We start from the raw sequence: 16,428 nt of genomic DNA on the forward strand, positions 1-16,428 counted from the left end.
GAGCAAATTAAAAAAAATAATACCTATATTCCAAAATTTTTCGTGACTTTGGACTGATTGAAAAGGAGTTAGTGTTATGTGAATTTTTCTGTGATGTGTTATGCTTCAATCAGAAGTTTTTAAAAAGTATATTCCTTAATAATTTAAAAAAAACTTTTTAAGTTTTTTGAGCGGAACAAAAGAAGACAATTAAGATGGAAATGGGCTCAGATGTCTGTAAACTTATTGCTGTTGACAGTGAACATGGAGAGTTCTTCACAGGATGCAGGTGTTTTGGAATAAAGCTTGTCAAAGGCCAGACCTAACTTCCAAAGTCCCAAGACCAAGAGTAACCATAGGAGGGTTTCAATTAAGAATGTCCTAAGTTAGAGAAAACCCAATTAACAGTGGCTGAAAGAAACAGGGGTTTATTTTCCTCGCATAAGAAGTAAGTCCAGAGCGGTAGTTTCTGCCATTTTTTCAGCTACTGGAAGATGCCATCAAGGACCCAAACTTTTCCCATCTTTCCCTTCCTCCATCCTTGGCAGGTTGGTTTTCATCCTCAGGTCTCATATGCACAAAATGGCTTCCATAATCCCAGGCATTTCCTCTGTGATCAAGGCAAGAAAAAGAGAGAAGAGGGCCAACACCAAGCCTACATTTCTCTTTGTCAGGAAAGCAAAAGCCTTCTCGTTGGCCAGAATTTTAGCACATGACCACCCCAGCTGCCTGTACAGTGGGAATAGACAGGGGAGAAGGAAAGTTGAGAATGACTATTGGGTTAATCAAAACACAGCATCTGCCACAGAATTTGTCTTGAAGAGAATAATCCTGTGGCTAGTTATTGGGAGGAAGTAAGGACAGAAGACCTCTGGGCATACGGCTCAGGACTGCAAACATTTCCACTAATAAAATCATAAAATCACCGTTCCTTGGGTTAAGACACCATTCAGAAGGCAAGCAGCCTTATTTTTCACCCTGAATTGGCCATTAGCCTTAACCAATGGTATTTCCAGGGCTCAGTCTTTCCCACTATAATATAAGAATAATGTTTATTCCCTGCCTCGCTTGGATCCTTTCATTCAGTCATTCATTTCTTCAGCAACTATCTACTACCCACCTGCTATGTATCAGGCACTGTGCCCATACCGAGGATGCACAAATAAATCCTGCAGAACCCCCTCCTTCAATGAGTCACCTTCGAACAGGCAGAGGAGGCCAGCGAACATCGTTACTGAGCACCACCGCATGTTGGACTTGCTGGGTACTCCGTATTAAAAAGATGCATATAGGGCTTCCCTGGTGGCACAGTGGTTGAGAGTCCGCCTGCCGATGCAGGGGACATGGGTTCGTGCCCCGGTCCGGGAGGATTGCACATGCCGCGGAGCAGCTGGGCCCGTGAGCCATGGCCGCTGAGCCTGCACGTCCGGAGCCTGTGCTCCACAACAGGAGAGGCCACAACAATGAGAGGCCCGCATACCGCAAAAAAAAAAAATGCATATAATATAGAAGATACGTAAATAAATAATATAACAGGTAAAGTGGTGCAATAGAGCATTCATAAAAGTGCTTTGGGACAGAGAATTGGAAACGACTCCTTACCTGGGGAACTGGGGAAGGCTTTACCGAGGAGATGCAGTCTGAGATAGCGCTTGAAAATGAGCTGGAGTTTGTGTGCAGAAAGAGGTGCCAAGGTGGGGAGTGGCTGCTGGCGGGGGGGGGCATAGTTTGTTCAAAAGCACTGACGTCTCCAAAGGCACTAGCTTGTTCCCGAAAAGGCGAGTCGCTCACTCCGCGGAGCCCTTGGATGGTGGGAGGTGAAGTGGGGAGCTGAAGCGGGGAGATGGTTGGAGCCAGAGTATGAAGGACCTCAGGCTCCATGCACAGGAGTTTGGCCTGGGGAAGCCATTAGAACACAGGACGAGACATAACCTGACCTGGGCCTCAGAAAGATCATTCTGGAACCCGTGAGGAGGGGCTGTTGGAATTGAGAGAGGGGCTGTTGGAATGGTACCCATGAGGCTCTTTAGGAGGCTTTTGCAAGTCCTGGTGAGTGATGATGACTCAGTTAAGGCAGTGGGATTCCAGAAAGATCTTTGAGGTCTTTGTGGTTTTTTGTTATTGTTTTATTTTTTTTTTTTGGTTTCCAAAGTTTATCAAAAATCAAAGAACAGGAAACCTTTACATTAAAATATGGCAATTTTAGCTTTCACAGTGTCCACACACACACAAATCACATCGTGATATCTTTTTGTTAAACCTGTAGCATGTGACTGCAGAGGTAACCAGGCCAGTGCATTCGGTTCCTCCGAGAAGGAGATGGAGAACAGTACCTGTGACTATGAATTGAGCTTTAAGCACACCCTGGGGACACTCGCCACTGTCCGTGCAGTGATTTGCTTAATGTAGGCTTAGTCTGTATTGCTAACGCCTAGAGATTAGTACAGGCCTACGCATCTGTTTTTATAAACATTTATCAATAGGTTCACAATTTAAATAGTTTTCAGTATTTTTGGCAACTTTCGATCCTCAAGAGCTGCAGACAGAGTGTGCTGCTGTCTTCCAGAATGCTTCCTGGAGAGCCGGTGTCCCAGCTGGCAGCCCTCCACGGTGATGGGGCCAGTCCAGCTTCCACAAGGCAGGCTGTGGTCGTTCTAAAGCCTGGCCTTGCTGGGTGTCCATCACATTCAGATATCACTCTGGAACCAGATGGACAGCTTTTGGTGGTACATACACAGAGACAGGAAGAATCAAAAAATTCTGTGTTTTTCTCCCATGGCATGTGGCTGACACCATCTCCAGGAAATGTGGGAGAACGTAGCATCTGCTGAGCTCCATTTCAGCTCCGGGAAAAGAAGAGCAGGCCTTTTACTTTAGTACTTGTTTAGGCAGTAATAATTCCCCTCTCGCCCCTGCACCTCCACCTCCAGCCTCACCCCGCTGTGATTTCAAAGTCGTGTTCTGGGATGAGGCTCCTATGGCCGGGTTGCCTTGCTCCTGCGTGTGAAATGACAACGGGCGGCCGTAGCAAATGCAGACAGCAAGCGGGGTGAGCCTTGGGGTCCAAGCCCAGGGGTGTGGCTGACCAAGCCTGGCCGCCCCCGTGGTGCCTCTCCTGCCTCCGCGGCTGCAGGTGGGCCTTCTGCTTGCCCGCAGCACAGCCTTCATGGTTCAAACCATTTTCTAGGCCACTGGAGGGAATTGGACTTTTCATGATGCTTCAATGTCTCAAGCGTGTGACTAATATTATTAAGAGATGTCTTTCTTTTTAATTGCAGTCTGTGACCCAATTAGTTCATTCTTGTTGTGAATGTATTGGAAGACCCTGTACCCTCTTGATCTCTCCTTATAATTATTACTATCATCCTCCTTTGAAGCACTGTTTTGATTACACACTTCAAAGGAGCTGCTAAAATACCATCTTGCGCCGTGCGGTGGAAATGCCCATGGCTTGGACTCAAGGGCAGTCGTCTGAGAGTGGTTCCTGTCCGCACATCTCAGAGCCCTGTACCTCCCTTTTCACCTTCCTTCCCCCAGAATTCCGCCCCTTCCCCTGAAGACATTTGTAGTCACACATTCCTACTCTAATAAGAAGACTAGCTCTTCTCTCTGAGGCCCAAAAAGTTGCGTTTAACAAACACAGGTACATCGATAAATGTGCCTTATCAGTGTTAGGATTGCTGGCAGGTGCCTCACAGCAAACATTGTTGCAATTTCATCATCAATCCCCCACCCCGTTCCAAACATACATTCGTATTTACTTCTTTCCTGAGATCACACTATCTGGCAAGCCTGAATTCAAATGAAAATTGATCCAGTTGACTCACCCAGATCCAGGTGGAAGCCTGTATTTGTATATGGGAAGCAGTTTCAACCAAATTGTGTGAAATCAAATTCTTTGTTCTGATGCTGTCTCTGCCCAGTGGTCTGAATGTTTTCATCTGCTTGGTGTTTATGAAAAGTTCTTTCCACGTGGTATCCGGTTCTATAAAGCACTACCGTGCTGTAGGAACATTCACAAGAATTTACTGAGGTAAAGGACAAGATATCGACTCAGTCAGTTATTTGTCTTTCTCTTCAGAGTTGAGACCGAAAGCCCTATTAGTGGCCCAGACAAGTGTCCTCGTGGAAGTGTCCCCTTCCCTCTTTTTGGTAGTCTGTCATCTCTCTCCTTATCTTACCGTAGAAGGAATGTTTGTAGAATCCATTACAGTTCAGGGAGAAGAAATGAGCGTGAGAAAATTAAAGGGAACTCAATGAATGACGACAAGAAAATAAAAACTTTTTAAGATGACAGGAGAAGGTATTAACGCCCACTTAGATCATTCATGGCTATGAATTAGGTACAGAAGACCTTGTGGTTCTCGTCATTTTCCCTAATACGATGAGACTTTGGGGGAAATTCTGGTTGTGTACTCTTGCATTAGGGAGTTTTATGTGGAGTAGTGTCTGAGTCCGTTCAGGCTGCTGTAACAAAATACCATAGACTGGGTAGCTTATAAACAACACAAATGTATTGCCCACAGTTCTAGAGGCTGGAAGCCCTAGATCAGAGTGCCAGCATGGTCGGGTGAGGGCCCTCTTCCAGGACACAAACTGCCTACACCTTGCTGTGTCCTCACGTGGCAAAGGGGCTAGGGAGCCCCATGAGGCCTCTTTTTTAAGGGCACTAATTCCACTCATGAGGATCCACCCTCATGACCTAATCACCTCGCAGAGACTCAACCTCTAAAAACCACAGCCTTGAGCACTAGGGTCTCGATATATGAATTCAGGGGGATACACACATTCAGACCATAGCCAGCAGTACGCAGTTGTCATCCCTGAGTTCGTGTAACATTAAGTTCCTCATTAAGGATTCTGCACAACCCAGAAAATAGGGCAAAGCCTGTTTTCATAAAGGGCAGTGAAAGTGTATTTCCTTTCAAGAGATGGAAGCATCTATTTTTACATCAGAATCTGAGCTTCGGCCCCCTTGATTTACTGTCTGGTGGCGAGAGTCTGCATTTCTGGAATTTTAACGTGCAACTCAACCATTCACTCATTCAGCACCTATTTGTGGAGTGCCAACTGTATACCGAGCACAGTGCTAAACCAAGCTGTCAACCTGCTGGAGGGTTAGGTCCACTAACCTTCAGTGAGGAAGGAGAGAAACCACGGGAGACTTGACTAAAATTGGAATCCATGTGCCACCACAGCTTTCAAGAATGGCCTTCTTAGAGACAGGAGCTGAGCGTGAAGACCAGAGGTTACTTGGACTTATCAATACTTGCAGTTTACGGGCCACATTCTTCAGAAGGAAGTCTTTGCTTAAGTCCTGAATGTTGACTAAACTGAAATGTGTTCACGTTGCCTTGTTTATTCCTCATGCTGCTTTGTTCTTTTGGCCCAGAAACAGAAAAGATAGTCCTCGAGGCAGGAAATGGGTTGCCCTCTTGGAAATTCAACGACCAGCTTTTTCCCTGTGACGTGTGTGGGAAAGTATTTGGCCGACAGCAGACGTTGTCCCGACATCTGTCTCTGCACACAGGTGAGTCAGGGTCTCCCTGCCGGGCCTTCCCTCCCTGGACCACCAGCTTCTCCATGAGCAGGAAGCTGTGTCTCTAAGAGAATTAAATCAGGAAGTGGTAGAAATGTTTTTATCCGGACCTTTTCAAGCCATTTTACCTGGCATGTTCAAATAAGGCTCTGGAAAGGGTTTTTTATTTGTATTGAAAGGGTCCATTGAGTTCAAGGATGATGGATGAGAAAAGATACACATTTTTAGGTGTGTTCAGGTAAAATTTCTGAACTCTAAGGAGTTTATTGCTGTCACCTTGAGGGTGCAGGGCATGGGGCTGCACCCCATCTTACTGGATTCATCTCATTGCGGTAGGTGGAAGCAGAGGGGAAAAGAGCACCTTGATGGAGAAACAGTCTCTGTCTTTATTTACATATAATAATGGAGAAATGTGGTTGATTCTGAGTGCTGGGAAGCGGAAACCCGAATAAATAGTAACTTAATCAATGCAGCAATAATAAGCAAGGACAATAAGAAGTGAGGTAAAATCAATAGCAAACAAAAAGCAAGATGGAAAATAAAAAATGAACTATTTCAATTTTTACACTGTAGATCAGCCTTGTTAAAAATTCAAATGTGTCTTATTTACAGGAAACACAAAACAAAGTGGTAAAGAAAATAAAAGTTTTGTATCTCACACAAAGTTAAAAAAAGCAAGACAGTATTAGTATGGCAAGATTAATTTCTTTTTATATATATATATTTTTTAATATTTTTAATCTTAACTATTAAACCACTAAAGGCAAAATTTAGTCATATACTTAACCACAAAGAAAACTTTCACATGTTAAAAAAAGTAGAGGAGGCTTCCCTGGTGGCGCAGTGGTTGAGAGTCCGCCTGCCGATGCAGGGGACACGGGTTTGTGCCCCGGTCCGGGAAGATCCCACATGCCGCGGAGCGTCTGGGCCCGTGAGCCATGGCCGCTGAGCCTGCGCGTCCGGAGCCTGTGCTCCGCAACGGAAGAGGCCACAACAGTGAGAGGCCCGCATACCGCAAAAAATAATAATAATAATAAATAAATAAAAAGTAGGGACTTCCCTGGTGGCGCAGTGGTTGAGAGTCCGCCTGTTGATGCAGGGGACATGGGTTCGTGCCCCGGTCCGGGAAGATCCCACATGCCGCGGAGCGGCTGGGCCCGTGAGCCATGGCCGCTGAGCCTGCGCGTCCGGAGCCTGTGCTCCGCAACGGGAGAGGTCACAACAGTGAGAGGGCCGCGTACCGCAAATAAATAAATAAATAAATAAATAAATAAAAAGTAGAGGTTCTGTAAGCCACATTCTCTGAGCATACTTAAATGAAATTTAAAATAACCAAGGAGCCATAAAATGTCCTAATTGTATCAAAGGAAAGGATCACAAATTCTAGACATCTAAGAGGAATGAAAGGGGAACATTCATCCTTAACCTGGAATGAATAGCTACAGCTCTGGTCCACGGGACGTTTATAGACTTAAACATTTTAATTGGAAGGGAAGAAAAACAAAAATAAAGGAACTTAGCACTCATATTAAAGAATTAGTAGAAGAACAAAATCTAGGAAGAAGACCATAAAATAGGTAAATCACTTTAAGTCTGATTAAGAAAGGAAAAAGAGGGCTTCCCTGGTGATGCAGTGGTTGAGAGTCCGCCTGCCGATGCAGGGGACACAGGTTCGTGCCCCGGCCCGGGAAGATCCCACATGCCGTGGAGCGGCTGGGCCTATGAGCCATGGCCGCTGAGCCTGTGCATCCGGAGCCTGTGCTCCGCAACAGGAGAGGCCACAACAGTGAGAGGCCCACGTACAGCAAAAAAAAAAAAAAAGGGAAATGAAAAGGAGGCTGAAATACTCAAAATTAGCAATGAAAAAGGAAGCCTAATTCTTTTTATACAATGTTTAAAGATTACTTTCCATTTACAGTTATTACCAAATATTGGCTCTATTCCCTGTGCTGTACAGTACATCCCTGAGCCCATCTTACACCCAGCAGCTTGCACCTCCCCCTCCCTCTCCCCCTCCCCGTATTGCCCCTCCCCGCTCACACTGGTAACCACTAGTTTGTTCTCTATATCTGTGAGCCTGCTTCTTTTCTGATATATTCACTAGTTTGCTGTATTTTTTAGAGTCCACATATAAGTGATATCATACAGTATTTGTCTTTCTCTGTCTGACTTATTTCACTAAGCATAATGCCCTCCAAGTCCACCCATGTGGCTGCAAATGGCAAGATTTCATTCTTTTTTATGGCTGAGTAGTATTCCATTGTATATATGTATCACATCTTCATTATCCATTCACCTGTTGATGGACATTTAGGTTGGGAAGGCTTATTCTTAATACAGATGCTGTTAAAGAATTATTGGAGAATAAGGGCAACTCTATGGCAAAAAAAACAAAAACTGAAAACTTTAGAAGACATAGATAATTTAAGCAAAATTTCCAAAATTGACCCAAGCTGGGTAGGGGGGAGGTGGTGGTACTTAAGTAAATCAGTTACCAAAGGGGAATTTGGAAAGATGATGGAGATACTATTAATAAAAGCATCAGGTCCAGAAACTTTCCCAGCTGGGTTCTTTTTTTTTTTTTTTAATGTCAGTTCATTGGTTTGTTTTTTTATTTATTTATTTTTGGCTGTGTTGGATCTTCGTTTCTGTGCGAGGGCTTTCTCCAGTTGCGGCAAGCGGGGGCCACTCTTCATCGCGGTGTGCGGGCCTCTCACTATCACGGCCTCTCTTGTTGCGGAGCACAGGCTCCAGACACGCAGGCTCAGTAGTTGTGGCTCACGGGCCTAGTTGCTCCACGGCATGTGGGATCTTCCCAGACCAGGGCTCGAATCCATGTCCCCTGCATCGGCAGGCAGATTCTCAACCACCGCGCCACCAGGGAAGCCCCCAACTGGGTTCTTTTTAACTTGTTGAGACTAGGAAATTCTGATATTATTAAACTTTTCCAAATGATAGGAAAAGAAAGCTCAACAATTCACTCTATGAAGAAATCATAACCTTAACACCAAAACTTAACAACCTCACTTATTAATACAAATGCACAAATTCTAAAGAAAAGACTCTCTTCTATCTGTACCGTAGGGCTCCTCCCCAACCCCGCAAAGCCCAGGCCACCAGCACCTCGGATGCTGGGGACCACCTATAACAATAATGATGCCTTACATTTTGTTGCAGACAAATTTTTTTCCACACTCTTTCCCGTGATGTAGATAAGACAGGTGTTTTCTTTAAGGTGAGCCCACTATTACAAATTCAGAACTAAGGATAGAAAAGGAAGTTGTTCTTTCCTTCCTCTGCTACCATCTGTTACCTTGATCTGTACCTAAAAGCAAAGCCTGCTCCTTTAATTTCCTTAATTAATCAAATGAATTCAGAATGCCACTCTGGAAACAGCCCTGAAACATCGTCAGTTTTATGAAAGGGTTTCTATTAAGAAATCAACTAAAGTTTTTTTATTTTATTTCTGTAGCATGAAAATTTCCAATTAAGTTATGTCATCTGGAGTCCCTTTAATGTCATTAGTGTTTATTTCTTGGCTAACTCAGGCCTGGAGCTTAGGAAAAATGAGGGGCTTCTCTTACACACCAGTCCTGGGAAGGCTGATCACATCCCCTTCCTCAGCTCAGCACCCACCCTGGACTGACACATGTCAGGGCTTGGAGACACACACACACACACACACACACACACACACACACACACACACACACACAATTATTCTTGTAGCCTGCATGGAGCTCGCGTTATCAGGAAGAGGGGCCTATAGGTACCCAGGAAAAAGCAGGTGGTCCTGTTGCCCCGGAACTTTCTTTCATCTTTGAAAGTCTGAAAGCAGAAGCGACCTGCCACGTGAAGACTTTTTAGGTATTTAAAATTCCAAAGTGTTCCCTTTGTCCCCATTGGAAATGAGATTTGAACCCTCCTTTCCTGATACCCTTAAGTGGTCTTTGGCAAGGTGTTGCGATTTCATTTCTGAGAGTGGTTTGGGTTTTTTCCTGTCCCTTCTCCCCCAGAGGAAAGAAAATACAAATGCCACTTGTGCCCGTATGCTGCTAAGTGCCGCGCAAACCTGAACCAGCACCTGACCGTCCATTCGGTGAAGCTGGTGAGTACGGACACCGAGGACATCGTCAGCGCCGTCACCTCTGAAGGCAGTGATGGGAAGAAGCACCCTTATTATTACAGGTGAGCGCGCCAGTGGAACCTGCTGGTCCAGGCTGCCCAGAATTTCTTGAACACTCCCTGCCCATCTGCGAGGGCACACGTGACAAAGTGTCTTTTCTCAGTCACAGGGCTGAGCTTCCTTTCAATATTGGCTTTGCTTGGATTGAACCCTGTGTTGCACTGACTCCTTCCTGGCTTGGGTGGCCCTGGGAGAGTTAATTAAAAGGGTGGAGGTCTTAGAGGTGGCTTTGTGGAGCGGAGTCCAGAGAGTGGCAGGGCTCAGGGGTGATGAGCTGTGAGGTCTGGGCAGCTGGGAAGCTCCCACCTTTGTCACTGAGCACCTCGCTGCTTCCTGAGAATTATCCTAAGGAGAAATGAATCTGAGAACCCTGAGGGAATAGCCCTGGAAGTATTGCATACTTTCCCCTGGCTGTGCTATCCTTTAGTACGAATGGTATGTTTCTCTTCCATATTCAACCGTGAATCAATATTTGGTTTGTTTGCTATAAAATCCCGAGTTTTCAGGCTTGCTCTCGAATCCTGCCCGAGTGTATCAGCGCACCAGCTCCGCTGATATCTTGGCAAGGCTGCCCCGCATCTCTTGGCCCGAAGGAGTCAGTTAGGTTAATGTACAGCATCTGGAATCTGTAATTTTTAATTAACTTTATGATTATTTAGCATAGTTATAGCATGAATGGGATTGTTACATCATGCTGGCACTCAGCCTGTCTGGCACAGTGACCACTTCGGAGGTGTCCCAGAAAGTGAAGGAATTTTCTAACGCAAAGCCTTTTGGTGGGAGGAAGACACGTGTCAAGGTCCAGATTTCGGAGTGTACCGCGTGCAACTGGGTAGCCTCCATTTAGAAGCTCACTCTTCTCTCGTCCCGTACAGCTGTCACGTGTGCGGATTTGAGACGGAGCTCAACGTCCAGTTTGTCAGCCACATGTCACTCCATGTGGACAAGGAACAGTGGATGTTTTCCATCTGCTGTACGGCCTGCGACTTCGTCACCATGGAGGAGACGGAGATCAAGGCGCACATCGGCACCAAGCACACAGGTGACCCTCCCTGTCTGCCCTTCTCACCCGTCTCTCCTCCATCCCCCGCCGCCCCACCTGGCATGGGCGTCCTCATCGCCATGCGACGCTGACACTTCCTTCCCGAAGGAGGGACTTTCTCAGGGTAGCAGAGCCACATCCCTCTGTATCCACAAGGCCACTGCCTGGCCCGGCTTACGCCTCGCCCATCTGACAGGTTCACCGGCTCAGGTGCGGTGGAGAGGTGAGGGCTGTTTGCTTGTTCCTCATCCTGATATCATCATTGTAGGTAACAGTCATGGAGCTTTTATGACGCCCCAGGCTTGCACCTTTGTGCCCCAGATCTCATTGAAGTCTTAGAACAACCCTCTGGGGTCAGTACCATCGTGGGCATACCATATAGGTGAGAGACGGAAGCTTAACAGAGGTCAGGTATTCTCTCCAAGGTCTACAACCAGGAAGTGACTCCAGATACTCAGACCAGAACACTTTCATGCTAGAGCCACTCTCTGTGACCCTGCTGTTCTGACAGCCCCAGGCAACCCTGGGCAGAGGGCTGCCCCTTTCTGTTTTGTGGGGCCAGAGCCCTGTGCACCTAGTTCTGCAGGCTCTGCCCCTCTTCCCTGAAACTGCAGCCCTGACCCCCTCCAGAATGATGCATGGCGGCTCTGTTCAGGGGCAAAGAAAGCCAGCTTCTCCTGAAACAACTCAGTGGCTCTCTAGCCTGCAGCCAAGACTTTGCCAGCACTTTTCCTTTCCTATAAAGCTCCGGCCATACTGGTTAACTTCATCCATTTCATGATGTCAACATTTGGACTTCACCACGCAATCGTCCTCTCCCAAGTAATGGTTACAAATGACACCAGCGTGGCGTCATTAAGTGACAGTGAAGAGGAGCTCCCCCTGCGTTTTGCTTACAAGTCATGAGCTCACGTTGCTGACTGCCAGCCCTGGGCGGTGGATCAGCCCCTTGCATCCTCGGCCCTTGAAGGATTCGGGAAGGGGAAATTCCCTGGCAGTTGTGCTGACAATGTGCACGGCCGAGAAGCATCTCTCTGTGCTTTACTGGCCGCTTTGGCTCCGTGGTACCAGCAACAATAAACGCTTGCTTTTGTCAGTAAGTGGAGCAGCTATGACTCGGAGGTCTGCAGAGAACCGTTATGCTGAGTGAGGAGGTGCCGTTTTTACAGTCACTTGTCTCACCATAACCATGTTAGCACTGTGGGCAGCGGGTGAGCTGGGAAACCCATGTGGAGACAAATGAAATTCAGCATTTCTGGAGTAGCCAGTGGAGGGAAAGGCCAGCCTCTCTTCTATTTCCACTGGCTTTCAGATTTTTTTTTTTCTCTTGTCTGTTACACTTCCTTTCTTCTAACTCTTTCCACCCCAAAGTATGCCTAAACCCTGTTGAGAACTTTTCTCCTCCCTCCCCTATCCACAGCTCTCTCCACCCCACCTCAAGGAAACTATAGAAACCATATGGCTGGAAAGATGTTGGACTTAGAACCACTTAATTGTCATCACTGGAAACTTCACATTCACAAGCAACCGACGCAAAGTCACTGACCTCCTAATTGCCACAGGGAACACGGTGAAGATCTTGTTCCCTCTGAGATGGTGGGACCCCTGCTCTAGCTGGGAAGAACATTCTTGCTTGTTAGCACAGAGAGCCCAGAGTGAAATGCATTGAAGAAGTTTCTTTTGTAACACAGTAGAAGCCTTTAGTGCTGCTGCTATTAAGAAATAAGGTTCTATCCTATTTTATAATCCCGGGGTGCTAGCAAGGTTTTTGTAAGGGCCAGATAGTAACTGTCTTAGGCTTTTCAGGCCATACAGATTTTGTCACTGCAATTCAACTCTGCCATTGGATGGAAAGTAGCGGTAGGTGATATGCAAATGAGTGGGCGTGGTAGTCGTATGTGATATGCAAATGAGTGGGCGTGGCAGTGTTCCACTAAAACTTGCTTTACAAAAACTCAAGGCTACATTTGGCCCAAGGGTTATCGTTTGCTGACCCCCAGTTATAAGCTTATGGCCCCACAGTTTGGGTTTCTCGTATTTAGCTGCTGCTTTGAGGTTAGAATTTAACCCAAAATATGTCAGCCTACATCTGTAATCAGTAAGCTGTGTAATTGCAAAGTTATGATATAAAGCAGTATGTATGCGATATAATATAGATAACAATATATATTCCTGAGAATAAGGAGCTTATGTAAGGCACTGCTGTGTCTCCAGCACCTGGAGCAGTGGCTGCACAGTGTAGGTGGGGGAGTAAGCCTTCAACCAGTGAATGAATATAAGTGTGCACGCACATCTACACACACATGTGCACGCCAAGTAAGAAAACTACTGAAACGTGGCCCTTGCCTGACCTTAGAGTCCACTAACTTACGTATATATGGGCATACCTCGCTTTACTACACTTTGCCTTATTTAGCTTTGCAGGTTTGGGCTTTTTTTTTTTTAACAAATTGAAGGTTTGTGGTAACTCTGCGTCGAGCAAGTCTAATGGTGCCATTTTTCCAACAGCATTTGCTCACTTCATGTCTCTGTGTCCCATTTTGGCAATTCTTGCGATATTTCCACCTTTTTCCTTGTCATTATATTTGTTACGGTGATCTCTGATCAGTGATCTTTGATGTTACTCTTGCAAAGAGATCAAGACTTGCTGAAGGCTCAAATGATGGTTAGTATTTTTTTAGCAATAAAGTCTTTTTAAATTAAGGTTATGTACATTGTTTTTTTAGACATAGTTCTGTTGCACACTTAATATACTACAGTATACTGTAAACATAACTTTTATATGCACTGGGACACCAAAAAAATTCTGTGACTTGTATTATTGCAGTATTTGCTCTGTTGGGGTGGTCTGGAACCGGACCATCAATGTCTCCGAGGTTTGCCTGTACTCTATGTGGAAAACGTTACTTGAGATGGAGGAGAGCACACGTTGAATTCTAGATCCTGGCTCTAGACCCCATGTTACTGTAAATAGCTCTGGGAATGTAAGAACTCATTTAACTTCTCTGGGCCTCCATCTGTTCCCTGAGTTTTTTTAATGAGTAGGAGATGCCAGACAGGCCTGAGATTCTCTAATTCTGTGAGCCTTGTTCCCTCATTTGACTTACCTGTCGTAGGAATGGGCATCTTTTATTTCAGTACCCTAGGAGATCTGAAGTGCTTTCTTGTTACCTAGTAAAGTTGTGATCTATGGGATGAGCTTTAATGAACAGCAGATTTTTACTCAGTCTCTCTTAGAATCCACATCCTTCTTCATACTTCCTTACTGGCTACTCTTACCCGAGGCACCCTGTGAATGAAGTGCTGAGCGGGTATCTGAGGAACTGTCCTCTGTTTAGTGTTTCTTCAGTGACTCTCCCTTACCCTCTTCCTCCACGGCTCCTTGTCCCTGCAGAGAACATCGGCAAGATAAAATATTCCCTCTGGTGCTTCCTAAATGCAAATTTTGCTGCAGTCTTTAAATGTTGCAATAATGGCATTGAGGAATTTGAATAGCTATTTGGAAAATACAACCATCTGTATGTCACGCCACATTGACACCAAAATAAATGCCACATGACTTACCCAATCCCTGTTTACAAATCACCCCTAGAAAGGCTTGAAGAAAATAGAATATTTTTCAAACTTCCAGAGTGAGAAGGATTTGTACAAGCTTAAGTGACAGAAGAAATCACGAAGGAGAAGAATCAAGAGATCTGACACAGGAAAATTTCTCCTGTTTGCAAAAGCAAAGCAAAAGAGAAGGAAAAGAAAAACCCACAGTCTGAAAAAAAATGTGTTTGTAAAAATGACAAAATGTTAATCTATTTACAACATGGAAAATTCATATAAACTGGTAAGAAACACTTTAGGTCTCCAATTAAAGGATTCACAAAGGACATGAACAGTCAAGTCACAATAAAACAAAGAAAAGCTAATGACTTAACATCAGGAAAAATGTTCAACCTCGCTAGCCGTCAAACTAAAACTCAAAAGTGGCTTATCTTTCACCTGTTAAGTTAGGAGCACGTCTTATAATGTTACCCACTGTTACCAGAAGCTGCTGATCCGCCTGTGGCCATGGCCTTGCAAAGTGGTAGAACTTTTGAAAACTAATTAGTATATACCAAAAGCCTTGAAAATGTAATACACTGTGACCCAGTAATCCTGCTTCTGGGAATTTATCTGTAGGGGAAAAAAAAAAAAAACCAGCCAGTGGAATATTAATTTTAACTTCAAATGCAATTTTAAGGAAATAAGTAGAGTAGGATAAGTTTACCCCATGGATATAATAATATCATTTAAAAGTATTAATTCATAATTATTTTCATAAATTTTTTGAGCACCAGCTGTCTGCCAGGTGTATAAAACAGCATGGGAAAATACAAAGTGTTAGTTATCATTATTATTATATTTTATAAATATTATATATTTTATAATATAATAATATATTCTTCAATAATGCTTACCATGAGCCAGGCATCGTCCTTAGTGCTTTGCATGTAAAAACCCATTTGAGCCTCACCACAAACATATGAGGCAGGTGCTGCTATTGTCCCCATTTTTTAGATGAGGTAATGGAGGCACAAAGTACATACCTTGTCCCAGGTCATACAGCTACTGAGTTGAACAGATGGCATTCAAACTCAGGTATTCTGGATCTTAAGTCCTTATTCTTTATTTTTTAAATTTATTTTTTTTATCAGAGTATAGTTGATTTACAATGTTGTGTTAGTTTTAAGTGTACAGCAAAGTGAATCAGTTATACATATACATATATCCACTCTTTTTTTAGATCCTTTTCCCATATAGGTCATTACAGAGTATTGAGTAGAGTTCCCTGTGCTAGACAGCAGGTTTTTATTAGTTATCTATTTTATATATAGTAGTGTGTATATGTCAATCCCAAACTCCCAGTTTATCCCTCCCCCGACTTATCCCCTGGTAACCATAGGTTTGTTTTCTACATCTGTGACTCTACTTCTGTTTTGTAAATAAGTTCATCTGTACCCTTTTTCTTAGATTCCACATATAAGTGATATCATGTGATATTTGTCTTAAATACTTATTCTTAACCACTATGCAGTTAACAACAACAGTTTTAAAATAAAAATGCTTACTTTTTCAAAAATAAAAAAAGAACCCCAAAAATGTAATGCTGTTTGTATTGAGGCAGCAAGAGGGTGGGTACTTTTTTCTGGTCTCAATCTCTCAATTTGTGTCATTTTAAATTACGAAATATTTAGGGTTTTAACGTTCTCTTCAATTGGCTGTCCCAGTGTTTGAGGTTGCATTACCTGTGCACAGGTGTCCTTCACCAAAAATCTTTGCGATGCTGAAAATCAGTGATGGCTTGGATTGCAGTAAGCCTTGGATTGAGTTGACAAGGGCACCCTGGCTCACTCCCTACAGATACAGCGAGGGGAGATGTGAACTGAGGGGAGAGGAAGCTGTGGAGATGAGGGATTATAAAGAGCGTGGGCTGGGCTGTTTCCCCATGCTGTAGCCCAGAGCATTTGCCGCGGCACCTCTATATTTATACATTTATTAATTTAGGGAGCTCTCCCCAGTGCCGTAAGCCTGAGGGTACTTGAAGCTATTCTTAAAGATGGTAATTAAAATTATCTGTTTTAATTCTAAGAACTCATTTAAAATAATCACTCATAATATTCTGTTAATAAGACTAGTCTTAGAGGATGGATT

At 44.3% G+C, this 16,428-nt stretch overlaps 1 protein-coding gene across 6 annotated transcripts in view; it reads left to right on the top strand.

The window, feature by feature from the left end:
- The window catches only part of ZNF827 (zinc finger protein 827), a 179,499-nt gene that overhangs the window by 152,918 nt on the left and 10,153 nt on the right, over positions 1-16,428 (top strand). For all 6 annotated transcript variants that reach the window (XM_030878154.2, XM_060299708.1, XM_030878155.2 and 3 more), the window contains exons 9-11: positions 5,372-5,509; positions 9,535-9,706; positions 10,580-10,746. In XM_030878154.2, the coding sequence (XP_030734014.1) occupies positions 5,372-5,509; positions 9,535-9,706; positions 10,580-10,746 (477 nt within the window). The remainder of the gene's footprint in view (positions 1-5,371; positions 5,510-9,534; positions 9,707-10,579; positions 10,747-16,428) is intronic.

This window comes from Globicephala melas, chromosome 5 (assembly GCF_963455315.2).
Source record: "Globicephala melas chromosome 5, mGloMel1.2, whole genome shotgun sequence".
Taxonomy (NCBI): Eukaryota; Metazoa; Chordata; class Mammalia; order Artiodactyla; family Delphinidae; genus Globicephala; species Globicephala melas.